The sequence below is a fragment of the Dasypus novemcinctus genome, chromosome 25 (genome assembly GCF_030445035.2).
Source record: "Dasypus novemcinctus isolate mDasNov1 chromosome 25, mDasNov1.1.hap2, whole genome shotgun sequence".
NCBI classification, from domain to species: Eukaryota; Metazoa; Chordata; class Mammalia; order Cingulata; family Dasypodidae; genus Dasypus; species Dasypus novemcinctus.
Window position 1 is genome coordinate 19,357,195 of NC_080697.1, and position 26,209 is coordinate 19,383,403.

A 26,209-nucleotide genomic window follows, 5' to 3' on the forward strand; every position below is an offset into this window, starting at 1 on the left:
GAACTGTGCTAAGCAAGCACCTGCAGCATCCCTCCTCATCTTCTCAAAGAGCCCAAAGCACCGTAGGGGGAGTCGTGCCCCCATCTCACAGAGGAGAAGACCGATGGCTACGTAGGCTCTGCCGGGCCCTCCGGGATCTGGGACTGCCCTCCAGTCTCCCAACTCCAGGGCCTGGGCTCTGGTCCTCTGCATTATCCTGCTGCTCTAGCCTGTCTCCATTAACCAAGCTTTTAGCAATCATTTCATTTTGCCACCACTTTCTCAATCAGGTGTGCCAGGGAACCCTTTTCCAGGGACAAATCGAATTGATTCAGATGGTAGAGGTTTTCAACACCTGACATTTTTTTTAACATATGCAAAAATATGTCCTTTTGACTCAAAAATATCATCTAAACCTGCCCGTGTGGCTGCTCTTGCCCTTCGAATTATGCTTTTACAGTCAGCTCTGGCCTCATATCCATTTCCTCTTTGCATCTGCACAGAAAGCAGCAAGAAGTACCCAGCGGTAGCTCTGCTCCTAACTTCCAAGAAATGAGTTTATTTTACTATCCCAGAGCCACCACTTTCAGGCAGTGTTTCTAAGGCCGTGACAATATCTTACAGAAGGCCCCAGAGGAAAAGTACAGAAAGGCGAAATTTATGAGCCATCCATCCCCTGATGTCCACTCAACTCCACGGCTCTTTCTCCGTGCTCATAAAGAACTGAGGAGTAGCATGCTGCTAATTTTGTTATTAGCAGTCCCTCACATTTCTATAGATCCCTTTTGCGTTTTCAAAACAGCTTTTACAACTGTGATCCCGTTCAGATCACTCTAGGAGATACGCAGGGTGCGGCGGCGGGTCCCGCAGCTGGGAAGGGGGCATCCAGAGAGGCGCGCCCCCGCCTGCTGACTCCGGGCCCCAGTGCTCAGCTCACACTGTGGCACAGGCACCGGCCACCACCCCTACGGAAGCCCTGTGCCTTCATATTTCTCTCTTTCTCTCTGGCTTGCTGATTGGGCTGTGGATTTTGGTCTGATTTTAAAGGCTGGCAACGGAATTGGCTCCAAACCGGACGACCTTCACGATGTCGCCACCCAGTACCGGGGACTCTCGTACAGGTAAATCCAGCCTTTCGCTTTCCTCCCCCACCCCCACCCCCACCCCGTGTTCACCCCCAGAGGTGGGGGAGGGGCCTGTCACCTGCAAACACATAAATACCAAAGAGCAAGGGCTAGGTCCGAAGGGGCTTTTGGAAGGAAACCCCAAGTATTCCCGCAAAACATGAAAATGCGGTGGGTAGAGAGGTATTTTACTGTTGTTAAACTTTTTTTCTTTTAAAAAAAATTGAGCAGAAGTAAACCAGGGTTCTGAGTCAGCAAGTCAAACATGAAATGTCCTGGAAAAGCACCACACGTCTCTGAGCCTTCACCTGCCCGCTTCCTTGCTAATGCGCACGTGTAGCTGTGCCTGCGTCCCTGCTTCCTGTCTTATGTCATTCTGCTGTCACCCCTCTGCCTCTCCTACCCGTACACACTGCACAGGGGGCCTCCGAAACCCAGCACACGACCAGGTCACAGTCCCCAGCACGGCCAGCCCCTGCCTGCGTGCCAGCGCAATGCTGGGCTGTGAGGCAGGCTGAACAAGGGCACACGTGGAAAGCGCGGGCAATGCTTACACTCCTCGAGCAAGTGCTCTTCAAAGACAAAGCACACCCGAGAGCGGTAGGAGTAAAAGAGAGGGGATGGGGGGCAAGGCTGCACCCAGGAGGTGGTACCCAAGGCAGGGTTTGAACAGTTAGCGGTTGGGTAGGTGGGGAGGGTGAGAAAGAGCCTTCCACCCACAGAAGCGGAAAAGCTCACAGTCTGTTAGGGTTGGGACTGGGTGTGGATTTTCTTGAATCTCTCTCTTTCCTAATAAAATCCATGTTTACTTACGCCTAAGAGTAATTGGCAGTGAGCTCAGCATCCAGGCAAACAGCTAGAACCAGCCAACCAGCAGAGGGCAGGAGGCTGAGGAGCATTTATGCAAGCCTAATTTTCTTCAAAGTGAATTCGAACAAAATTTCCCACCCCTCCTCCAAGAAAATGAGAGGGCGCAGCGTGGGATGATCAGGTGTTCCGGGGCAGGAGAGAGGCAGCGTCACGTAGCCTGTAGCAATCACGGAGAGGGTCCAGGGCCTCTGGCCATGTGGACCTCACTGTCCCAGGCCCCCAGGTGTCCTCGGCCAGATGCGTGGTCTCTAACAGGCTGGTACAGAATGAAAGGGAGCCCTGCCTACTGACTGCTCAGATCCAAATATTACCGAGGCTGCCAGAAAAAGAAAAAATCAGAGGGGGAGAGAGAAACCAGAGTTTATTACAATCAAGGGAAAGCGTGAGGTTGTGGCAGCTGCACTTAGTCTTAGCCAAAGAAGGCAATGACCTCACAACACAGCATGGGAAAATGGAAAAGAAGCAGACAGATCCCACAACAGGTGACAGATAAGCTAGAAACGGCAGTGCAGCCTGAAAAGTGAGACGATCTGCCCAATTTTACAGTCAGTTCAACTGGATGGGTTCCTGGATTTAGAAACAATCTTCTGTGCAGTTTCTATCCGCAGCAATTGAAAAATCCATCCATTGTTCTGTTCCTTCCTATGAGTGAGACCCATTAAGGCCTAACATTTGGAGGTTCTTGTCCTGACTTCACTGCCTAATGTTCAGTGACTGCTGTCCCTTTAAACCCGTTGCCCTAAGTGTCGCAAATACCTGCTCCAGGCCTGAGTCCAAGACACAGTTTGGTGCTTGGTAGAATATACAGACCAGCATTTCCCAAAGTGTGTTCCAGGGAATAATAGCCTTGTTCCAAGAAACAGGCGTGTTCTCCGGGAGGAGGAAATCCCTTGTATTTGTTTGGGAAACACTACTATTTCTCCATTCTGGGGAATTCACAAGGCATATTAGCATATTAAAGACTCTGAGAAACCCTGCAATGAAGAAAGCTATTTAAATTTGTTAAATCCAGTGTTTCCCTTAATTCCAGAACTCTTTCTTTTTGCTTAATGCTTATTAACCTCCCCTGGGAAATGTCCATGTAATAGATGGATCTGAGAAAACCAATTATCTGATGCCGTTAAAGCTTCTAGACTGGAAATTCCAGACAGGTAATGATTCCAAGTAAAAGAATGACATAAAGAGTGGTTTTTAGCCTCTTCCCCCAAGGAACCAGGAAGTGGACCTCCTAGGGTGGGGTGGGGGGAATGTGGACCCAGAATTCTTGGTGGCAGTGCTGTGAGAAGGACCTGAAGGAGCTTTGGCTGTGAGTATTTCCAACGCCTCTTCACCTGGGAGATCATAAACCAGTGAAAAGCTTAGTCCGTCGCAGGCCCAGAGGTCTTTGAGCATTGTCTGCTCTTCAGTTGAAATAAGTTTGCTTGTTTGGGATCAAAGGACCAAAATAAAATTTACTGGCCAAAAAATGCCTTTCTTTGTCTTATTAATTAGTTCAGTCTCACATGGGTGAAACTCTGTTACCAAATATTTTTTCTCTGCTCTGTGTTTTTCTCTGTGCCCTGAGGGTTACAATGATGAACAAAGCCAGCCACTGAACACATAGCATCAGAAAAATTGCTTCAATCTGAAGGCTCTAATTTAGACTAGCTTTTTGATGTGGATCCATTCTCTTTCCTGTTTCACATCATTCTGATCAAAATGAGGGCTTAGTTTCGTTCCTCCATGTTTATTTGTGCAACCTTCTCACTTCTCATTTCTCACAGAATTTTTCATGCCAAAACAGGGGCCAGGGAGAGATTTGGGTACACGTTGGTCTCAATCAGCCACCACCCTTGTTTTAAAACAAAACTACCTTTGAGGGGAGCAGATGTGGCTCAAGCAGTTGGGCACCTGCCGTCCACATGGGAGGTCCCGGGTTATGTTCTACCACCTTCTGAAAAAAACAAACAACGAGCAAAACACAACTTAGGGAAGCTGATGTGGCTCAGTGGTTGAGTGTTGTCTTCCCACATATGAGGTCCCGGGTTCAATCCCTGGCCCCCTATACCTAAAAACAAAAAATGAAAAAAACAACCTTTAGACAAGGAATTAAAGTGAAAATACTTGATTTTTGTGTTTTGTATGTCTCTATGTTTGTGTTTATGTGTTTACTGGGGGGCAAAAGCAGGCGAGTTCAGAATGTTGAGGTTAGCCGAGGTATGTAGATATACCATTTCCTTTCCTTTCAAGTGTGAAATGCTCCAATTAAGTGCTTTTCATCCAGAGAAGGAAGGATCAGGAGGCAGCTAAAGCAGCAGCTTCATGCAGAGTTGGAAAAAAATCAGAAGCTCAACAAAGGCCCATCTGCTTGGAAGTAGGAAAGAGAAAACTGAGTGAGGTAGAAGGAGTACTGGAGCTTCTTTCTCTCCACCACCTGGGATTGCTTGCAGTCAACCTCATTCCAAGCATTCCTTCAATGTAGAACAGCCATGCCTCTGATGGATGGACTGTCTTCAGAGAAGTGTCTGCTGGTGGGCTGTGTGAGAACCCAGAGGCCTGCAAGGATATGCTGGGATTGAGGAGGGGGGCACAGAAGAAAAATATGAGCCAATGTAGTATACCCAAATAATATCAGAATGTGTTCAACTAGAAATATTTCTCTCCTCGCCTTCCATGCACCTCACTCAATTTAAATGCCTAAAGGAAATGATGTCTTTAGAGTGTGTCTTGAAGTTAGATTGAGACCCATAAAACTAGACCAGATTCAAGGAAATTAGATTGGGGACAGGGAGGCAGGAGAGGCCCTTCCCCTGCTCCTCCCAGTAGAATTGCCCCTGATCACTGGGCAGACACGCTTGTCCATGTTCTAAAAGGTTTCCAGCTCACACTGGAGTTTTCAGCCTCCATTAACAAGGTAATTAACCCCTATAAATGTCCTAATCTGTGGATTGGAGAGAGTCGCAGTGCTGGGAGATATGAGAAAAACGCAAAAGCGTCTAATTTGGGGCCGGGTACTAGTAAGTGCTCAGCTTGGTGGTCTCTCTTCTGATTTACGGTGGAGAAATGGCGAATGGTTCTCTTCTGACTTCATATTCCAGACTTTGACATGTCGGGGCAGTCAGAATTTTCTCAGGGTTCCTCAAAGACAAAGGAGATGGGTCTGACCCTTCTCGGAGACGCTGCTGGCGTGGACACTGAGAAAGGAGGGGGCTGCTTTTACACAGAGTGAATGCACTGATTCTCCTCTCTCCCTTTCATTCTCTTTCGCTCCCTGGCTTGCTCGTGCCATGCAGCTCAGGAGGTGACAGCACCCTGGAGAATGTGACCACCTTACCTAGTAAGTAACTCCCAGAGGCTTGGGTCTGTCCACGCCTGAGGCTGAGAGCCCCTTTCGACTAAGAAAGTGCTTCTGGGCTGCCGGTGAAGGAGCAGGAGAGGTGGCGGCCCAGCAGCCTCCGGGGCTGGAACACTGGGTTTGGAAGCAGGAGAACTGGCTTAAGCCATGGCCCTCCTGTGTGCTCACCAGGGCACCGAGGGCAAGTTATCTAACTTTTCAAGCCTCAGGTCAGTCAGCCCCCGGGGGTTGTTGGGTCGATCAACTGAGATGGTGTGTTCACAATGTTGTTAAAAAGACAAGAAAAAAACAAGTCTGAGACGCTCTCGCTGCCTTGGCCCCTGCCAGAGCTGTGCAGCTTCCAGAGGGCCCCGACTCAGCTCCGGGATGCCCTCCGCCTCCCGCCTCCCCCCGGTGGCATGAGGATGATAGCACAGCCCACACGGCGAACCCTGGACCCCCCAGTGCCCAGAAGATACCCTGGTCTTGCAGCCTGAGCTCTCGGTGTCCTGCCCTCCTCTTCCAGATATCCTTCGGGAGTTTAACGGGAATCTCACAGGCTACGCAGTGGGCACGGGTGACGCCAATGACACAAACGCGTTCCTCAACCAGGCTGTTCCTGGAACAAAGGCTGAGTACGGTGTTCGGGGAAGGGACCCTTGGGGTAGGAGCGGGAGGCACGTCGACCCCTTGGAGATCACGGTCCAGGCCTCTGGGTACAAGGGGGACACAGATCCATTAGCTGAAAGGACTTGAGAAGAGCTCGGTGCACTCCCTTTCCTGGTCACCCCTGCCACCAAGGCCACCGCAGGGAGGCTAGCGAGGCTGCAGCCTTGGAAAGAGCAGTGCCAATAGGGGCTGAATTCCTGACCTTGCTTTTGTGCACAGCAGGTTCCAACCATTGGACTCATCACCCCACCTTCTCCAACTTTAACAATCATCACAGTGTAGCGGGGTTAGAAAGACCCCCACTCCCCAGAGCCTCGCAAGTGGCAAGTCCCCCAAAATATCAAGGAGGCCAGCCAGGGGCCAACTTAGAGGACTCAGGGGCACGGGGCACGTCCTGTATCCGCCCTGTTATGGAACCAACAAGAAAGGAAGTAGACAAGCCCAGAGGGGGCTGAAGCAGAACCCCCAGCCTCCCGCACGAGTCCCAAGGGTGCTCGCCCTGCTCCCAGAGGCCCTGGGGGCCTGGGTCTCCTTGCCTCCCACAGCTCCAGCCATCTGAGCCTCTGTCGTACTGCCCCCTTCTTACTCAGACCCACACCCTTCTGGTTGATGGGCACGACCCCCAGACCTGCTCATTTGGCCTGGGAAGATTCTTCTCAGTACTAGAAACAGCTGGGGATTGATGATCCCACCACCACCGTGTTCTGGAGAAGCACTAAGCTATTGATTCATTGCACCCCAGGCCTGTAACAGAGGGTTGAAATGGGGGAAACTTGGGTGCCCAAGATCTAATCCTTCCAGGAATCATAAACCCAAGCACGTGTGCAGGGTATATTTACCTCCCACCTCTTTCCAAAAGAAAGATAAATTTATAAATAAATTACATATACATAAAAGATAAAACCACAGCCATTGTGGGGGGAGTGAATAAAAGAGGAAGCAACTCTGTTGCCACAAGCATTTTTGTGGTTACTGTGCTTGAGCATCAGTTTGAGCTTCCTGGCAGCCCAAGTGGAAAAAGGAAGGATGCTAAAAATACTCATAGGATTGAATTCACAATATATGCCAGTCCTTCAAAAGAGGTTCCTAGCATGAATTCCTAAAAGAAATTTTGCATTTGGAGTCCCGGAGGGGAGACCATGAGCAACATATAATTGGTGTGTACCCTTGATTGCAGCTTAGCACAAAGACACCATTAGCTTTTCAAATGGTTATTTGTTTTAAGAACTTTCCAGAAGAGGCAAGCACCAGCTTGTAGCACCTCATCTCTGAGCCTTCAGGTCTTCGCCAACTCATGCAGTGGAGATGATGCTTAGGGGGAAAACTCTGAGCAGTGATCCTCGACAAAGGCACTGATTTCCTTTTTTCTCAGGGAACTTATGAGCCAAGTCCAGACTCTGGTGAAGAGGATGAAAAACGATCACGTGAGTCAGATTCGTGATTTATAAAGATTAATTTCCTAGCCCTAGTTGTCCGCAAATGGAGTGGTCCACCATGGAAAACTGTGAGCTCCCATGATGAGGGTCCATGCAGCAGCCCCCCTGCTAGAGAAAATTATGCCAGTGGGGACAGGTTGTTGCTGGACTTTCAGTGACCTTGAAAGTCCACCCTGATGCTAAGATTCTGTGGCCTATAAATAAACCTCTAAAGTTTCTTCAACCCTGAGATTCTGATTCTATTATTCCAAGTGGGCAAGGAGGCTGGGAACGGTTCAATGGACTTCCAGAAGCTGCAGGTTTTTGTTGGTTTATTTGTTTGTTGGAAATCATCAAACATTTTCCTCCCTCTATATAGAGAGTAAATTTCCAAGAAGACTGGAAGGTCATCACGGTGCTAATTGGAAACAGTGACTTATGTGACTACTGCACTGATTCGGTAATGACGGTGGGGTCCATGCCCACCAATTGCCCCCAACTTTACACGGCAGGTCCTGGAGGCGATCCTCTCTGAGAATCAACCCTTGCATAGCCCAGCTGTGCCCTCACACACACACTCATACACAATCACATGCACACTTCCTACCCAGGAGCGTCAGCTTTCTGCTTCCACCTTCATGCCCCAGGTGGTGTGAGGCGGCAGATACATGGTGCTTCTGCTCCCCATTTTTACAACTCCCGTGAATCCAGAAAGAGAGAAAAACGTAGACCCCAAGCAGTTGAAAGGAGGACCCTCCACTTTCTGCTCATGAACTAAAGCCGAAGCTTCCAGTCTTCTGGGTGACTCGTCTTTGACAATAGCCAGTAGTCAATTCTCCATCTCAGATTCTGGTGGAATGAGCTGGTCCCAGCCAGAAACTGCAAGAAGAACAATCCTTGGGGCTGGAGCCAGAGGGAGGCCAACATCTGCCCCACTGCCCTCGACCCTCACCAGCTCCTCCTCTACCTCCTGCCTCTTCCCAGAACCTGTATTCTGCAGCCAACTTTTTTAACCACCTCCGCAATGCCTTGGACATCCTGCACAGAGAGGTGGGTGGGAGGTTCCTGCCAGCTGGCAATAGTTCAAGCTGGGTGGGGGGTGAGGGTAGGTCTGGGAAAGAATGGTGGAAGTGCCTCCTACCCTGAAGGAGAGGGCCAAGAGCATGGGCTCCTTCCCTTTCCAGAAGCATCGCAGCCCAGAGGGATCTCGGGCTTGAAGAAGGGAAGGAGGCGTGTGCCTGCAAGGACACCCCACCCTTATGCCAGGTCATTCCCTGGTGGTGGCAGCCTGTGGCGAGTTCTTCTCCCTTGGCCTCCAGGCCGAGCACTGCTTTCTGAGCTTTAGGGTGTGGCTAGAGCAAGCCCCCACTCCTCAGGCACTGAGGAAGGAGCGCCTGGAACCCCTCTCTCATCCGCAGCCTTGTCCTTAGGTGCCCCGAGCCCTGGTCAACGTCGTGGACTTCATGAGCCCCAGTGTCATGCGGCAGGTGTTCCTGGGAAACCCCGACAAGTGCCCGGTGCAGCGGGCCAGGTAGGCAGGCGCCGGCTGCCCCCAGCTGGAGAAGTGCTTGCCCCGGGTCTGGCTCACAAGCAGCTGTCACTCGCCACGGTGCTGGTGACTTGCCTACGTGTCCAAACTTGTAGAGGGGGCACTTATGCCACCACCCCCACCCACCCTGCCCTCAACGGCAGGTGTCGCGAAAGAACGTGGTCCAGATCGTGAGAAGGAAGGCATTCTGCGGTGGTCAAACACTGAGAGCAAGTTATTCAGAGTAGTAGATAGTTCCCTTTCCGAGGAAGAGAGAACTGGGGAGAGACCCAGAGGAACTTCAGATGGGAAAATGTTCTGTTTCTTAAGCTGGGTGCTAGGTACAAAATGTGTCTTATTCTTTATCCGTTGTACATACATTTATTTAATCAAGACTTTTACAGCGCTTGCTGTGCACCAAGCACCATTCTGAGTGCTTTCAGGCCACATTTCTTTTAATATTAAGTGTATATAATAGGTGTGAAATAATAACAAACCAAAGGGGACCCGCGGTGGGGCGGGGGTGCTGATGTGAACTGAGGGGGAGTTCAAGGTCATGAGAGCCAAAGGCCCCGAAACGCCAGCTCCAACACCAGAGGAGACTTTTCAAAATTGAGCTGCTCAGTGAGCTTTGTGACGAGCTGGTGTCTGCCACCCAGGACTGCGCCCCCTTACCATGGGGCGGGCACACTCACACCCCCGGCCTCCTCCCCTGGGACTTTATCCAGCCTCCCTGCAGGGCCTCAAGCCGGCCTCCGGGCACCTGCGGCAGGCCTCGAGGCCGCCTGCCCCTAAGCCAGCCCCTGCCCAGAGCTCGGGGCGCGGGGTCCACCTGCCTCCCCCTCTTTGTGCAGCCTTTTGTGTCACTGTGTCCTGACCCCGCGGGAGGGCTCTCAGGAGCTGGCCAGGCTGGAGGCCGTCGCCCGCGCCTACCAGGTGAGCCCCGGCAGGGTCCTCTCCCGCCCCACCCTGGGGACCCCGGGCTCCCCTCGGCAGAGCTGCTCGGGGAGCTTTGGGGAGGCAGCCAGCCTCTGTCCCGGCTGGCTGAGGGACCTCGGGGTTGGCATCACCGCAATGGAACTGGGGGAGCGAGGCCCTCCGGGGCCAAGCTGCTCTTTGGCCTGGAGGAGGCAGAGGCACTGGAGGCCCCGCTGGACAGCCTTTCCCTCCCCTGCGCCCTGGAGACCCAGCCTCCCACCCGCCCACCTCCAAACCAGCCCCTGCTCCCAGACCCCCGCCCCCATAGGTGGGTCACAAGAAGGGGGGCTGCAGGGCCGACCTCCCAGGCCCCCTGCCCGGCTCTTTGGAGCTTGGAGCTCCACTTAAACCCAGAAAAAAGGCTACCCAACCTGTTTCTAGTTCTCTGGAAAGAGAGTTGCAGTGTGTGTCCTCGAGGACAGGGCAGGGTCAGCCACCGCCCTGCCCGCCACCCTCGCCCCTGCCCGTGGGGAGCAGGCGCCCGCCTGGGCCCGTGCTGAAGGTGCCTGCGTGCCTCCCCAGAGCAGCAAGCGGGAGCTGGTGGAGTCAGGCCGCTACGACACGCGGGAGGACTTCTCCGTGGTGCTGCAGCCCTTCCTCCAGCGCGTCCGGCTCCCCACCCTGGCGGTACGGCCCCTGCCCCACCACCCACCCGTGCTCCCTCGGGAGCGCCTGCCACGGTGCCCTTGGAGGGAAAGCCCCAGGCAGGAGTTGCCACACGCTTCCAGGAGGGAGTGAGCAGGGCAGGAAAGGTGGGTGGCCCCAGGTGGGAAGCTCCTGTCTCTACTGCTAGCACATTTTCTTGTACACCTACTGCATGCCCCAGAGCTGTGCTTCCCACAACCCAGGCTTCACAGCCACCTTGGGAGGTCAGTACCATCACCTCCAGCTAAGAGAGGGAAGGATGCAGGGGCGTGGCGTGTCTTCAGGAGTGTTGGAGGTAATGAGGCAAGCTGTGAATGCGGCTCTAACTCCAACCGCTTCACTTCCTGCCACACGCAGAGTGGCCACGCCAAGCCCCGCCCCTGGTGTGCCCTGTGCCTGGCACTTCCACTCTGAGCTGCACAGTGGACCCAGAGGAGAACTGAGCTCCCTCGACCATGGCCTCCGTCCCTCAGGGCCTGGCCTGACTGCAGGAGAAAAGCTTTGCGTACCCTCAAGGGCATCCAGAGGGAAGAGGCTGGAGGCGGGGGCACGGGCCCTGCCCAGCTCTGTCCCAAGGCCCCGGTTCCTCCTGCAAGACCCCAAGGGCCACCCGGCTGAGGACTGTGAAGGGGCTTTCCAGGCTGGCTGGCCAGGTGCCCTCGGGGGTCAGGTTCTCATTCCCTCGTCCAAGCACAGGCTGGGGACAGCATGCAAATGTGCCTAAAACGGAAGAACCTTGGAACCAGGATGGTGGGGGTCTCCTTTTGTGGATTGCTCTGCTCTCCATTTGAGGGGAGCAGGCCCTGGGAGGGGGGGGCAGTGGCTCAGAGCACTCCCTGGGGAGGAGGGCATCCAGGTCAACCCCGGAGGCCGCTGTGGCTCCTCGGGAGTCTCTGGCACAGTAGGATCTTGCAGTGTGTTTCTCTTCCACAGAACGGGCGCCTGGATATGTCCTTCTTCGCCCCAGACTGCATCCACCCAAGTCAGAAATTCCACTCCCAGCTCTCCAGAGCCCTTTGGGTCAATATGGTAAAAGAAGCCGGTGTCCCTGGCTCACGGGGTTCCAGCCTAGCACACGGCATCAGCCCCTGCAGAATGGAGTCTGGTGCTTGGCTCTGCTATGCAAGCAAGGCCAAGGAGGGCTGTAGATGTCTGTAGAAGTGAAAAGCTGGAGGCCCTTGAGATTTTGCCCAGCTAGCTCTCCTCTAGATTTTGAACTTCAACGAGGCATCTCCGCCTGAATGCAAGGCTGGCTTTTAGTCAACGTTTTCTAAGCGTCAGCTGCTGAGCTAAGCGGTTCAAGCCATAGCATCTCGTTGAAGCCTCTCATGAGCCTGGCCAAGGGGACGTATTTCGAGTTGAGGAGGAAGCAGCATTCTAGGGAAGCTATGGGACTGCCCCCTATCCCAGAGTTGGCAACTGGTCAAGCCACGAGTGGAAGCAAAACCCCTGAAGGCAAATGCCAAGCTCTCCCCACCGCACTAAGCTGCCAGGGAGCGTTCACTTCAGTGGAAACAAATTAGTACACCCAGGTCTTTCTCCTTCCCCATCAGTTTCAACCACTAGGAAGGAAAACGGACACCCTGGACCTGACGGCTGAGACACCCCTCTCCTGCCCGACTCAGGTGATAAAGGGGGGGCGGATGTTGTCACTCCTCTCCAGAGACCCCGAGCTCAGCTCACCCTGCCGCCCCATCCTCCACCAAAGCATGTCCATGCCCGTCTTTCCCACTCACCTGGGAGCAGCTGGCAGAGGTGGCACGGGAGGGGGCTTTGGAGGGCGAAGGAAAGCAGAGAGCATGGCGTGGGGAGAGGAGGGCACAGAAGCAGCTGTTTCTTTGGGAAAGGGAGAGGCCTGTGCCCACGCAGAAGGAGAGGGTCAGGGTGGGAGGTGGATTCTTGAAAAGAGGACTCGAGCGGCCAGAAGAAGGATGGAAAGCTCATTTTAGCAGCAGCGTCTGGGGCAGATGGGAAGTCTGGCTGCAGGTTGGAGGCATTGGGGGGGAGCCAGCTGGGCTCTGAGCCGTGGAGGGGCGGGGGAGAGGCGCAGGGGCGAGCAGCCAAGGGAAGAGCCAGAGAGCTACGTGGAGGGGCGAGTCAGATGGGCCTGATGAGAACTGGGATGAGGACGTGGCCCAGACCTCCTTTTAAGGAGGAATATGTGAGTGGTTGTTAACCTTGATTTCAGGCCCAAGAGTGGGGCAGATTTATGTTTCCATAGACTTTAGTTTCCTTTTCAAGGCCCCATCTTGTTTATTCACCAAATAAGGGTGAGCCCAGAGAGCCCTCCAAAACAACTGCAGCAGGCAGGCCTGGCAGGATCTGGGAAGCTGGGTCCCCTCCCGGGTCAGGCTGCATCGCCCTCTCCCACCTCCTGGCTGAGCAGAGGCAGGGAAGAGCCCTGCTGCTTCCCATGCTTCTATCTACCCAGGCTCCAGAGAGAGCGGGCACTCCTGCCCTGACCCATGCTCCCTGCCTTCCCCACCCCAGTCTTGGGGTGTCTTATCAGCCTCCTCGGGGGAGCAAGAGTGGTGGGACGAAGGATGGGGAGGTGCAGGAAGGTAGTGGCAGCTGAGGGGTCAGTTGCTGGGCCTAGCGCTTGGAGCGACAACTTGGACCGGACACCCTCCAATCCAAATGATCAGATGCTGGTCAAAGGGCAGGGGCAAGGTCCTAGAGGCCTCTCTTGGGCCAGGTGTAAACCCTTTCCTTGCAAGATCCTGGGGACCCTTTCATTGCTAGATCCTAGAGCTCCCAGCCGGCATTGCCCATCTGGACACCAGCCTTGCTGAAGCGGATGGAGATGCACTCAGGCATGATGGGGACTTGTAGGGCTTTGCAGAGACGTGTAGGTTATCCTGGGGGAGGGACCAAGGAAACTGGATAGCAGGGGCATTTGAGCACTCAGAGGAATCCCTATCAACCACATCATGCTTAAGAATTTCAATATTTTAACAACTTATACAGCCACGCTGAATATCAACCACGGAAGACCATCTCTAAACTGCCAATACCCCTACTGTTAAATAGAAGAAGTTATAGCAACCCATAGCAGAGAGCTATCATTTGCACTCTTTCCCAACATTCACTAAGTTCTGGGCTGGAGCCGCAGCACTGGGTCAGGGAGAGCCCTGTCACTGTGGACCTCAAGGCAGCCTCTGCCGCTCTCAGTCCCAGGCCAGGCAGGTTGTTCCAAAAGGGTGACGCTCCACCAGCATCTCAAGCTGCAGTGGGCTGAGCTCCTTCCTTCTGGACAGAGCCCAACTGAGCCACTAATGAGCAGAGCAAATCCAGCCTCCTGGAACCAGTGGCAGCCCAGCCCAGGAGAAGCGGTTGCTAGGCAACCCTGGGGACTATTCCAGAAGAGTCCATCTGTCGGCCAGCCTGACTGTGTTCCGCTGGTCCCATCTGCTCCCTCTCATGTGCCTGGGAGCTGTACAAAAGCCCACCCAGCATCTCTGTGTGAGCCAAGAGGGGCCAGTTTGCATGTATTTTAGTCCTTGCTGGGTCTAAACATAGAGGCAACAGACAGGACCTGGTGGGAGAGGAGCTGCGGTGATCACAGAGCACAGAGGAGCTTTCTCGGCCTCCTTGTCTCTAGCCCCAACCCCGGTCAAACTGCAAGTCCACCCTGCTGGGGCCATTTAACATCATGCCACGGGTTTCCGTGGTCCTCGAAGGTTGAACAAATCCATTAGCTGCTCTGTGGACTGTGACCATGTTTCCCTCATGCCATAATCGCCTCTCTGACCACCCCTTCCCTGAGCCGGGAGCATGTGACCATGGCTCCTCAGGCTTGGGAGACCCCCTGGGAAAGATCAGTACTGTCCTTTTTCTGCTGTTATTCTTCTTGACCCCTCTGAAGCATTTCCCAGTGTTAACCACCCTCTCCCTCAATTGTGGGAACACTGAACCACCCTAGTGGCGCTCTTTTTCTGGTTGCTGGCCCATCTCGTCTCTGTTCATGAACCTCCTTCTTCCTCCCAATCTCTAAAGTGAGGACGTTCTGCCGTGCTAACGACCAGCCCTCTTCTCTCTCCACACCCCCTCACTCTGAGATTTGTCCACATGCCTCCTCCATCTGATCTGTCTTCATGGCTTACTTCTTTCCCAAACTCCAGACTGTATTTCCAACACTTAAAGGATGTTTCCGCTCGGATGCCCTACGCAGTGTGGGGTTACTCAAAAGGTAAATTAAATATCTGAGAGAGAGAGAAGATCGAAATAATTCCTTATGGTATTTCATCCAGTCTTTTATTATGAGAAAAAAAACACGTTTGTTGGACTTCCTTCCACTTACTTTATTGCTTGACGGTGTTTCTATTTTTGACTTACTTATAGGGAACACTATCATCTTTTCAAGGCTTCAGGCCTTTAAATCTCCTAATCCTGCCCTGACCCCACCATCACCTCCAACTCAACAAACAAACATCCATTCAAAAAACCATGTTTCGAGCCAAGAAGGTCTAAATAGGAACCCGATATTTGTCTTTCCAGTGCTCTGCTCCTCAGGACGTCCCTATTTTTGTCACAGTTCTTGTGGTCCTCACAGCTCTTTGGGCAGGAAACTTCAGTCGCCCCATCTGGCAGGAGTTTCTGCAGTGCCCCTCTCCCCTGCCCTCTTTCCCTTCCCCCCTCCACCACCTGGGTCATAGCCCCATCACTCTGTACGTTAAAGGTCATCCAGTCCCACCTTCCCCGCATGAAACAAAGGAGGTAACATTTAGGAATGCAGTGGGGAGGGCCCTTGGTGCTCCGCTGATGCCACCCTCATATCATAGCTGAGTTCTTCTATCACACCCCGTCCCCAGCCTCACTGCAGCCCCTGTGTAAGCGCCCCCCCCTCTTCTAGTGCTTTCACATGTAGCAGCTACCCATGGACAGAGTGTGCCGTCAACCTACTAGGCCATGAACCAGCAAGCTCTTAAGGAAATGGAATCAGAAAAGATCAGAGGCCATTCCACACAGGAGCTATCGTGTCCTCCTCCCGCACCGCCACCCCACCATCCTGCATCTTCTCCTCAGTCCCCTCAGCCTCATCAACACGGCTGCCGATGTCTCGTGCAGTCCCTTCTCCTTGGAATGTGGCCCCCTGGGAGCTGGTGCCAGGCCTGGCTTGGTCCAGCCAGCACAGAAGAAAATGACCGCTCTTCATTGTGGAGCCAAGGTTTACATGGCCTTTGCCGACAGTCACTGACTCACCTTGCCGACTCACACCGGGTGGTTGTCCAGCTCTGCCTAGGGACCTCCCTGTCCCCCAAAGCAGGCCACAGCCCCTTGCACAGCCGTAAGCCTTAGGATGTTTCCTTGCACTGGCATCCAGTCTGCTTCCAGTTTGACTTATTGATCAAGCCTGGCCCTCGAGAGCCAAGTCAGGCTAAGTCAAATCCCTCTTCCACGGAGCTTCCCTCCAGGCCCTAAAGCTTTACTCTGACTCACCCCTGCACCACGCGGTCGATGGTCAATAGAACCAGCCCTGGGCACCTGCTCCACCTCCCGGCCATTGCCCTGGGCCCTGCCCACTCCATTCCAGGAGATCCTTTGGCTCTGTCCCCCCTCCCAGGCCCCTCCCCTGGCCCTTGGATCTATTGACCAAATCGTTTCTCCAACTTGACTCTCAGCACTCCAGGGAGGGGAGGGCCGAGCTTGCCCTCCCACTCTTCCTGTGCTGGTCACCCCGGGCCATCACTGCCCTGGCTCGAGTCCCCAGCCCTTAAGGCAAGTCGGGCTCCCGTGAAGTGGGGGACCAACAACAGCTAGCACCTGCCCCCCAGGACCACGCATCCCCCCATCTTGTAGCCTTTCCTCAGCAATTACGGCACTTACTGGACACCCTTCTTTGGGGCTTCACTGCCCCCCAGCGTGTCATGTCTATCCATCTCTCTGCCTGGCTAGCTGAAAGTCTCGCCGTGTCCTCCCCGCATCCCAGCACCAAGAGTGGTGCTCTGACTGCACGAGATGTTCAACAAACGTCAGCCAATCATTATTAATAATTAGTTAATAATAAATTAATATTAATAACCATTAGTTATTTTCTGATGGCAAATGCTTTCAGGATGCTAAATAACCGGAGCCTGAGCCGAGCCTAACTGGCCTGGCAGACAGGCCGCCGTGAGCCTGCTTCCGCCTTGCACCGTTGCAGACAGTCCAAGGAGCGCTTTCCTGGCCCCGAGAGCCTCTCCATGAAAGGCTGTCCGTGGGCCCACGTCCCCGGTGGGAAGCCAAGGCTCAGAGGAAAGGGGCGACTCGCCTGGTGCCCTGGGGAGCCAGGGTCTGTGCTGGGGCTGAGAGCTCTGTGCGTGCAGACTTTGTCCTCCCAGGTGACTGCTGGGTCCCTCTCCCTCCTTATCTGACCAACAGGGTCCTTTGTTGGCCTGACCCCAGAGGTAGAAGTGGAGCCAGGCAAGAGGGCTGCCCAGTCAGGTTCTGGCCCGAGCTCTGCCCTCGTGACTTGCTCCCTAACAGGTCCCTCTGCACCCCAGGCCTCAGTTGCTCTTCATCTGTAAAATGGGGACATTCGGGGGCTGCAGAGTCAGATGCCAACAGTGTCAGGTGGGAACGCGGTTCTGTGAATGAGACAAGGGGATGTGGTAAGGCCAGAAGTAAAGAGAGCATGCCCTCTGGAATTCTTTTTCTTCTTCTTTTTTTAAAAGATTTCTTTATTTAACCCCATCCCCAAGTGCTGCTGTTTGCTGTCTGTGTCCATTCATTGTGTGATCTTCTGTGCCAGTTTCTTTTTGTCTTCTCTTCTTGTTTTCTCCTCTAGGCTTCACCGGGAATTGATTCTGGGGACCTCCGATGGGAGAGAGGCTCCCTGTCGCTTGCACCACCTTAGTTCCTGGTTTCTGTTGCGTCTCGCCTTAACTCTCCCCTCCATCTCTCTTTTGTTGTGTCATCATCTTGCTGTGTCGCTCACAGTGTGGGGCTGGCACACTTTCACCAGGAGGCCCCAGGGATCAAACCCGGCTCCTTCCATATGGTAGATGGAAGTCCAATTGCTCGAGACACATCTGCTTCCCTTTTTCTTCTTTTTTAAATACCACATTGGTCAAAAGAAAGGGAAACAAAACAAAATGTCTCCTAGCTGGGTTCAGCTTGGGCCAGGCAGTATTCAATCCCTGGAATTGGTCCCCAAGAATCTCTCCTCCAACATTCTGGTCCTTCCTGCCTGTTCCCATTTTATGCCCAAATTGTCTGACAATGGCCCTTCTACTCCACTAAATGCGTTCACCAGTGTGCATGGTCCTGGGCCCACTTTGGCATTTCCTGACCTGAGTCCAATTAACTTGTTCTTGCTTTACTATCATTTTACATTTTCTTCTTAGCTTGCTTGCTTCCGCCTATTTCTTCTTCCTCCTTTTTTGACTGAAACTGGGTGGACTTGAATTCTTGACTAGGCTTATATGAAAGACTGATTGTGAAATGGGTAGGTGAGTTGGGAATCAAGAGGAAGTTTCATGAGAAAAATGACCAAATATATGACACCGACTTGAAGGGAATAAAATGCATAGCTCAAAGGAGGCGGAACAAAAGACATAGCAGAGGTTAAAGTACATTGGTATATTGGTAATCACAACATTTTTGGAAAAGAGAAAAATGGTGAAATGTGAATCCCTTGCCAGGGAAATTACAAAGGAAAGAAAATGGTTAATTCTGGGGATTAGGGAGTTGTTAGATTGCTAGGGCAAAAACAAAAGCATGGAACCCTAATCAGACCTGTATACTGAACCCTTTTTAGGGCCTTTTATTGGGCAGCCCTAGCCAAAGTTATTGTGTAAAATCCTCTAGGGATTGAATGTCATTGTGTTTATGTAGATTTTTGTTTAAATGCAGAAGAATCATGTTAAATGGACAGGATCATTATCTCTGAGCTTTCCTGAGCAGTTTCGATGCCATCTGATAACCTCGCCCTGTGGTTTATTTTCTCTCTTAGAATGAGCCCTTCCTGAGAACTCTCCGGAACAGTAACTACACATACCCCACCAAGCCAGCCATTGAGGTAACCCCCCACCCATTTCTCTACCTGTGGGTGACTCAGGGCCATGGTGCCCGTTTCAGTGTTAGCTTAGGTGGGAGTGTGCCCTTCTTACGTACACTTGTTGGAATGTACAAGACAGGCTCCCAAGCCACGAAGCCCCAGCCTTGTCCCAACATGTTCACAAGTGCTTACCTGGTATCAGGAACCAACTGGAGGAAATGCCTAGGGATCAGTTGCCATTGACTTTTGCAATCGTGTGCTCACAGGCATGGTTTCCAATTAGGCAGCTCAGCCTTCCAAGAAAGGATGAGGAAGAGGCAGTGGGTGTGATGCACCATCAAATTCCTGGAAGGTGCAAACCACACAGGAAGGAATCTCAATTCCAGGGACTGGGCGCACCGTGAAGCTGACTCATCTCCAGAGGGGCCCCCATGGCTTCTTTGGTTCCACTCAATGGTTCTAGCTTGGGGGAACCTCAAAGGATTCAGAGCCCCATGGACTAAGGGCTTGACTACTCTAAAGATGTCCTAGAGCACCTGGACTACACCAGGCCTTGAGGAACATCCTGGTCCAGGTCAGGGTGGTAGGCCACCGGGACAGTGGCTCAGCCCCAGCCTCAGTTGAGCGCCTGTGGTGTGCTTGTCTGGTGTTAGGGGCCGGAGGGGATTTGGAGAAGTATCAGACATGGCCCTGCCCCCGAGGAGTTAGATGTCATTGCACAACTGCTTTCTGAACACCTGCTCTATGTCAGGCACTGTTCCAGGGCCTAGAGCAGTAAACCAGACCATGGGTCTCAGCCATGAGGGAGCTTAAAATGGGACCAGGAGGTGAGGGACAGGGACATCTAATAAACAGCTAAATAGATGAAGGAACTAATTCAGATGAGTTGTGCAGGTTGGGCCTCTACCAGGAGGTAAGATTTGGGTAGAGCCGTGTGTGAGGTAAAGCTGTTGGCTATTGGCAGAGCCCCCAGCAGAAGGGTCAGAGAGAAACCTTTGAAGAAGAGAAAGAAGGTCAGAGTGACTGGAGCACAGGAGTGAGGTAGAGAACAGGGGAGATGAGGTCAGAGGGCTGGACCAGTGCCAGACCATGCAGGGCCTGAATTCTCAGTTAGAAGGTTGGCTGTCCAGGGCAGAGAGGGGTGGAAATCACTGGAGGCTTCAGAAGGGGGGTGACGTGATCAGGTTCACATTTTTTAAAGTTCTTCCCGACTGCTGGGTGGACAACGGATTGTGGAGTGGCAGGAGTGATCGAGGAAAGACCTTTAATGAGTTGGAGAGTTGAAGCAACTCTAATGGCTGAAGAGTTGAAGCCAACCTATGTGGTTATTGAAGACCTGTTAGATGCCAGCCTCTGGAGTACAAGCCATAACAGGAGCTTGGTGATGGGAGAAGTGAGAAGACACAGCCACCATGAGAAAGGAGTGGGATGAGTTTGGAGACCACAGAAATAGAGAATGCCAATGAGGGGACAAAGTAGGAAGGGCCCAGTGTGAGTAGAGATACAGAGGCAGGAAGACAGCTTTGGGGGCAATGGGAGAGACTAGAAGAAGGCCAACTGCCAAGGGAGCAGAAGGTGGATACTAGGAAGTGGGATGGGGCAGGGGCTGGAAGGCGCACCAAGGACCAGATGATGAAGGACCTCAGAAACCAAAAGAGGAGCTCAGCCTTGCGGGCCCTGGGGAGTCATGGTGTGTTCTTAAGCAGGAATGGGATGTCATGGTGAAAACTGGGTTCAGGGTCAACTGGGCTGGTAGCAGCATGCAGGATGATTGGTGAGAAAAGGGCCTCATGGCCCGGCTAGCGGTTATGCAGCTGTCCATTCTCTCTGGGCTCCTTCATGCTCACGTTGGCCGAAATCCATTACACGTGAAAAGGCAGGTGTGTCCTGTCAATCACACACTTATTTCTTTATTCACAACTCTTTATTGGGTGCCAAGTGCTGGGTAGAGGGTGGTGAGGACAGCGGGTCTGGGCCTGCACTCTTGGAGCTGACAGTCCCATGTATCTTTGCTTCTGCTTCCAGAAGTTAAAAACCCAGGCCTAGAAAAAGAAAAAAGGAAATGAAAAAAAAAAAAGAACCCCAGGTCTAGGAGGATTTTGTGACTATCTCTCTAGACCTTGCCCAGACAAGCAATGTCCACATTACCTGGAACTTTTTTCAAATGCAGAGTCCTGGGTGCCACCCAGACCTCCTGAATTAGAATCTGTAATTCAGCAAGGTCCCCAGGGGCTGCTAGGGCATTTGTTTCCGAATGACCAACGAGCGTGCTCAAGTTCCACTCTGTGTGTGAATCCCCACGAGGAATGCTTTCTGCTTGCTGCTTGCTCACCAGCTGGCATATTTCTAAAGTGCTCATGGCTGGATAACTTTTTTTAAATTGCATTTCTTCCTGGATATTTGTCATCTGCACAAAAGCAAGTTCTTGATTTCAGTAGTGCTCCAGACAGGAGAAGGAATCCACCAGGGTGAGAAAACAAGCAATCCCTTGCAATAAGCCAAAGTACATTGGAATAAGCAAATTATATTTAAAAGAAGCTGCATTCCTGGTCCCTTGTGCTGTGGGTGCTTTACAAAGTTGTCTTAAGCGTCATCTGACCGAGTAGATGAGATGAGCTCTTCTGGCCACTGGCACTCAGACTCCTGGAGAATGAGCCGGTCAACACCTGTTTGTGGAGCCCAGTCCCTCAGGCCCTGCTGGGGACATGTAGGTATTTGACACTTTGGAGAAGAGGCTGTGCCCTAGCCATTTTTATGCCCTCTGCTTTCCCTGTCCTGGTGCCTGGGGAATGTGCTCAAATCGCCGAGTGTAGGGAATTTGACTAAGGGTATACAGGGTATACATTCATTTAGGCACATACTGAGAACTGGTAGCTCTTAAGGTAAATTTGAAAAAAAAAATACATGTACAGAAAAGATATGCATAAACCAGGAGCTTTGCAATTATAAAAATGTCGTGTAATTTTCCTTAAAAATATTGTCATTTATTATTGTTTAGGCTCTAGCATTGTAATTAGTGTCAAGTAGCTAAATGCTAAACTCCACCAAAACCCACATTCAAATCCTGCATTTCCTTGGGAGGCCACCTGTAGTGTGACCTCACCCTTTCTCCCCTGCTTTGGGGTGGCTGCACCCTTTAAGTGTGGGTACCTGGGATGGGAGAGGCTATGACAGTGCAGGTGTGTGTGTGTGTGTGTGTGTGCATTGTATGTTACCCACAGCAGTAGCCTACCCCCAATTCCTCCTAATTTCCCTCTCAGTCCACCTACCACTAACAGCTCTTACCTCATATGCTCCCCTACCATGATCTATTTCTAGACTCTTCCAAAAATTCCTTAGATAGTTCATCTTGGGCTGAAGCTAATCTCCCTGCATGAGTATTGACCTTGGGTCTTTTCTCCTTGATTTAGAACTGGGGCAGTGATTTCCTGTGCACGGAGTGGAGTCCTTCCAAGAGCGTTCCCACCTCGGGTGAGTGAAAACATCATCACCCCTCTCAGTTACAGGCCTTGCTGGGGTCAGGGTGAACGGAAAGCCCTACAAACAAACCTGGAGCCTGGGCTGCTCAAGCAATTCCATGCAACAGTTCGGCTTAAACAATGGGAGTTTATTAGCTCAAAGTTCTAAGGCTAAGAGAAAGTCAGTCCAAATCAAAGCATCATCAAGGCGATGCTTTCTCCCCAAAATGCAGCATCCTGGGGCAGCTGGTGTGCCTTGGTCCTTAGCTGGTCACATGGTAGTGTCCCCTGGTCTTTCCCTTCTCTTCCAGCTTCCCTTGATGGTCAGCCTCTGGCTGCTCCCTCTGTGGCTTTCTCTCTCTGAGTTTCACTCTGCACTAAAGAACTCCAGGAATAGGATTAAGACGTATCCTGGGCCACTCTTAACTGAAGAAGCCTCATCAAAAGGTCCTACTTATAGGAAGCAGATGTGGCTCAACTGATAGAATGTCCACCTACCATATGAAGGGTCCAGGGTTCTATACCCAGGGCTTCCTGACCCATGTGGTGAGTGGCCCACGTGCAGTGCTGCCATGCAAGGAGTGCCACACCATGCAGGGGCTCCCCTATATGGAGCTCCATGCACAAGGAATGCACCCCACAAGGAGAGCTGCCCTATGTGAAAAAAAGCATAGCCTGCCCAGGAGTGGCACCTCACACAAGGAGAGCTGTCACAGCAAGATGACGCAACAACAAAAAAAGAGACACAGTTTCCCAGTGCAGCCTGATAATATAAGCAGATGCAGAAGAATACACAGCAAATGGATGCAGAAAGCAGACAACAGGGGGGAAGGGGAGAGAAATAAATAATAAAGAAATCTTAAAAAAAAAAAAAAGGTCCTACTTATAATGCGTTCACACCCACAGGAAGAGATTAGGTTTAAGAACATGATTTTCTCCAAATCACCATACCATGCAGGGGACACCTACATTCTGGGCAGTCCATGAGAAGGAGGCCTGCAGCCATGGCCAGGCTCCCAGGCCAAAGGGCCCAGGGCTCACCATGAAAGCACACTTCTCATTCCCATGTTGTCCCGAGGGCAGCCCCTCCAGCCACCCTGCCCAGTGAGTTACATACAGTCAGGAATTGGGATCTTGTCTTTTTATGCTACATGAATCCTGTGGCTGGAACTTTCCTGGACCACCCCATTGTGAACTGGGCTCCTCTCAGGATGGATAATAGCCAATAAGCCCAGGACTTTCAGTGCTTTGGTTGTTCTGAATGAATGAAGAGGCAAATTTGCTAAAGCCTTAGGTGGGAAATAAGTGGAATGGGGACCTGGGAAATAGAGCAGAGGCACAGACTCCGCTAATGTTCATACTTGGAAAGGAAACCCCCTGACAACTTTCCCCTTGCCTGTCTCCCCTAGTTCACCAGCTCCAACCAGCAGACATCAACGTGGTGGCCGCCCTGGGTGACTCTCTGACTGTGAGTACACCATGAGCTGGGGACGGGCACCTGGGGGCCTAAGCCAGGCCCTGTGCAGAATCAACTCTTCCATAGCATTTGCCTGGCACTCAGTATCTAGCCAACATTTATTGAGAGCCTACCTGTCCCAGGTGGCCCTGAGACCTTCAGACCACCCAGAAGGTCCTGCCCCACCCTCCCAAGGTCCAGCTCAAACTCTACCTCTTCCATGAGGCCTGTGCTCAATCCCCAGGTGGGAGCAATCCTACCTTCCCTGCTGTTCCAGGCATTCCTTGTGTGTGCATGTATGTGTGTGTGTTTGTGTGTGTGTGTGAGAGAGAGAGAGAGAGATGGCACATGTTCTAGCCTGCCTGCTTCGATCTGGGAACTTGTCTCCTTCTGCCCAGGTTTGTACAGTGTCAGTTTTGTCCTCACACTGTCCAACACACGTTCCCGCCATTAAAGGATGCATGCTTTGAAGCAAAGGTAGCTCAATTCCTGCACATCATTTAACCTCACGAAACAATTTGGATTACACAACTATTTAGCCACTGCTGTGTGCTAGGCAATCTGCTAGCAATTCAGAGAGGAAAGAAGCATGAGGCACAGTTATAACCCTCCAGAAATTTGTTTGGTGGGGAAAACAAGAAACTTGGACAGAAGGAGATACATAATCACATGGGTGGCATACAGGGCTTTTTAAATAGGGCATTCATGTCTGTCAAAACAAACAACACCCCCCTATGTGTGCGAATGTGTTTTCATTTTGGTATGAATGTGGAGAAAGCTATGGAAGGGTATGCACCAGGCTGTGAGCTGCTGATTAGCTCTGGCAGTACATGCCTGTGTTTAAGGGATGAGGTAGAATCAGAGGCAGGAGGGGAAATGATTAAGGAGGGGGCAGTCATTAATTTCTAAAAAACTCTGTATGGCTTGGCCAGTCATGGTGAGCATATGTTGCTTTTGTAAATTTTGAAGTGGAATTTCTTCCTTCTTTTTTTTCAAGGTAGGGATTTAGAGAAAGCTTTAGAGAGGAGTTAGGAACTGGTGAGGGTCTTAGGGGATGGATTAGAGATGTAAGGGGCTGGAAAGGAGGGAGTACAGCATTGCGGGAAGGGAGGGAGTCGGGGTTGTGGAGGTGGGCGTGCCTGAGGCCATCCTGCCTGAGAAATAGGGAGCAGATCCATTTGCTCAGAGAAAAAAGTTCTTGTGAACCGGAAGGAGGGAAAAAATGAAGGGAAGAAAAGTGGAAACCAGACTACACAGAGTCCAGAATGTTGGTGAAGGGGTTTGACCTTGAGCCTGTGGATAAGGGAGACCCCCTGAAGGGTCAGAGTTGGGTGGGCGGGAAGAAAGAGGGCACTTGGAGAGAAGAGAGCAGAAACCGAAGGCCGCCAGGCCAGGAGGCGCCTGGGCTTCCTCACGGCGGGAGGTGAGGCCTGCAGTAGGAACCAGCAAAGAGAAGAAGCAGGAAGGGACGGCGGCCGGAGGGGCTGGGGGACTCGGCAGGACTCGTTACTGGCTGTGGGAAGGGGAGTGGGGAAAGGCCAGAGCATTTTCAGAAAAAGCGACTCCAGTCCAGTCGTGTCTGCTACCCCAGGGAAGTGGGGCCTTTCCCAGCACCCTCAGCCTGCACCCGGGCCCAGCACCCTCCTGGAACCTTCCTGTTGCCTTTCACAGACAGCCGTGGGAGCCCGATCGAGCAACTCCAGTGACTCCGCAACGTCCTGGAGGGGACTGTCCTGGAGGTGAGGACGTTTCCTACTGACGATGCTCCCCTAGGAGGTGTGGGGGTGATCTCCCCTCTTCACTGCCTCCCACCCCCAGACAGGAGGTCAGGTCCCCAAGGGCCCAGCCCTCAGGCCCAGGGAGACTCCCTGATGCTCAGATTCACCCAAAGGGTGCGGGGCATGCGGGGCCAGGGGTGAAATCTCTGGTTCTGGTTTGGAAATAGGACGACCTGCGGAGCAGCAGCTCGGGGGGATTTTAACCTGTGCTTCTCTTCCTCAGCATCGGAGGGGACGGGGTCTTGGAGACCCACACCACTCTGCCCAGTAAGTAGCAACAGCGCTAAGCACCGTCACCGTCACCAAAGCCAAAGCCCCCCGCCCCCCCTCGGTGAAGCCAGGGCCCTCCCCTGGAGGAAGGGAAGGGACGGTTCCATGCAGGAAGGGAAGTCAGCCAGCCCTAAGAAGACCCAGGAGGCTCCTGTCCCCCATGGGCACCCCACTGCCCCCCACCCACTCCAGTTCCTGGGGGACCCCACTGCCTCTCACCTGCGTTCTCTTCCCTCTTCAAAGACATTCTGAAGAAGTTCAACCCTCACCTCCGCGGCTTCTCTACCGGTACCCGGGAGGAGACAGCTGGACTGAATGCAGCCGTGGAAGGGGCCAGAGCTCGGTGAGCAGACACGGGCTGGAGCAGAAGAGTGGACGGCAAAGCCAAGAGGTCCAGGAACCAGGAGGGGGAGAGAGGGGTGGTGGCGGGAGGTAGCCGGAGGGCGGTGATAGCTGCCGCAAGGGGAGCATTTCCTGTGCTTTCTGTTCATCTCGCATCGTCCCCACACCTTTCGAGACAAGACTATTACGGTCACGTGGAGGCTTAGGATGTTTCCTGAATGGCCCAAGGTCACCCAGCAGATTGGCAAAGCAGCCAGAATCTAAGCAGGGCCCCGCCCAGAGCCTTTGCTCTACTGCCCTGTCACCACTTCCCCAGCACAGCAGGACAGTGTCTGGGGGGCTTGACAGGAAGCCCACCCAGCTAGGACTCCGTCCTCTGGAATCCAGGGTGCTGTCCCTGGGACCT

General features: G+C 52.6%; 1 protein-coding gene across 1 annotated transcript in view; it reads left to right on the plus strand.

Moving 5' to 3' along the window:
• PLB1 (phospholipase B1) overlaps window positions 1–26,209 on the plus strand; it is a 135,886-nt gene that overhangs the window by 89,761 nt on the left and 19,916 nt on the right. The window contains exons 30-46 of the mRNA XM_058287651.2: window positions 1,027–1,100; window positions 5,246–5,289; window positions 5,813–5,921; window positions 7,328–7,379; window positions 7,750–7,830; window positions 8,355–8,420; window positions 8,801–8,901; window positions 9,753–9,834; window positions 10,399–10,503; window positions 11,455–11,550; window positions 12,075–12,146; window positions 18,455–18,520; window positions 21,910–21,970; window positions 23,367–23,425; window positions 25,085–25,152; window positions 25,415–25,458; window positions 25,705–25,804. Coding sequence (XP_058143634.1) covers window positions 1,027–1,100; window positions 5,246–5,289; window positions 5,813–5,921; window positions 7,328–7,379; window positions 7,750–7,830; window positions 8,355–8,420; window positions 8,801–8,901; window positions 9,753–9,834; window positions 10,399–10,503; window positions 11,455–11,550; window positions 12,075–12,146; window positions 18,455–18,520; window positions 21,910–21,970; window positions 23,367–23,425; window positions 25,085–25,152; window positions 25,415–25,458; window positions 25,705–25,804 — 1,280 coding nt within the window. The remainder of the gene's footprint in view (window positions 1–1,026; window positions 1,101–5,245; window positions 5,290–5,812; window positions 5,922–7,327; window positions 7,380–7,749; window positions 7,831–8,354; window positions 8,421–8,800; window positions 8,902–9,752; window positions 9,835–10,398; window positions 10,504–11,454; window positions 11,551–12,074; window positions 12,147–18,454; window positions 18,521–21,909; window positions 21,971–23,366; window positions 23,426–25,084; window positions 25,153–25,414; window positions 25,459–25,704; window positions 25,805–26,209) is intronic.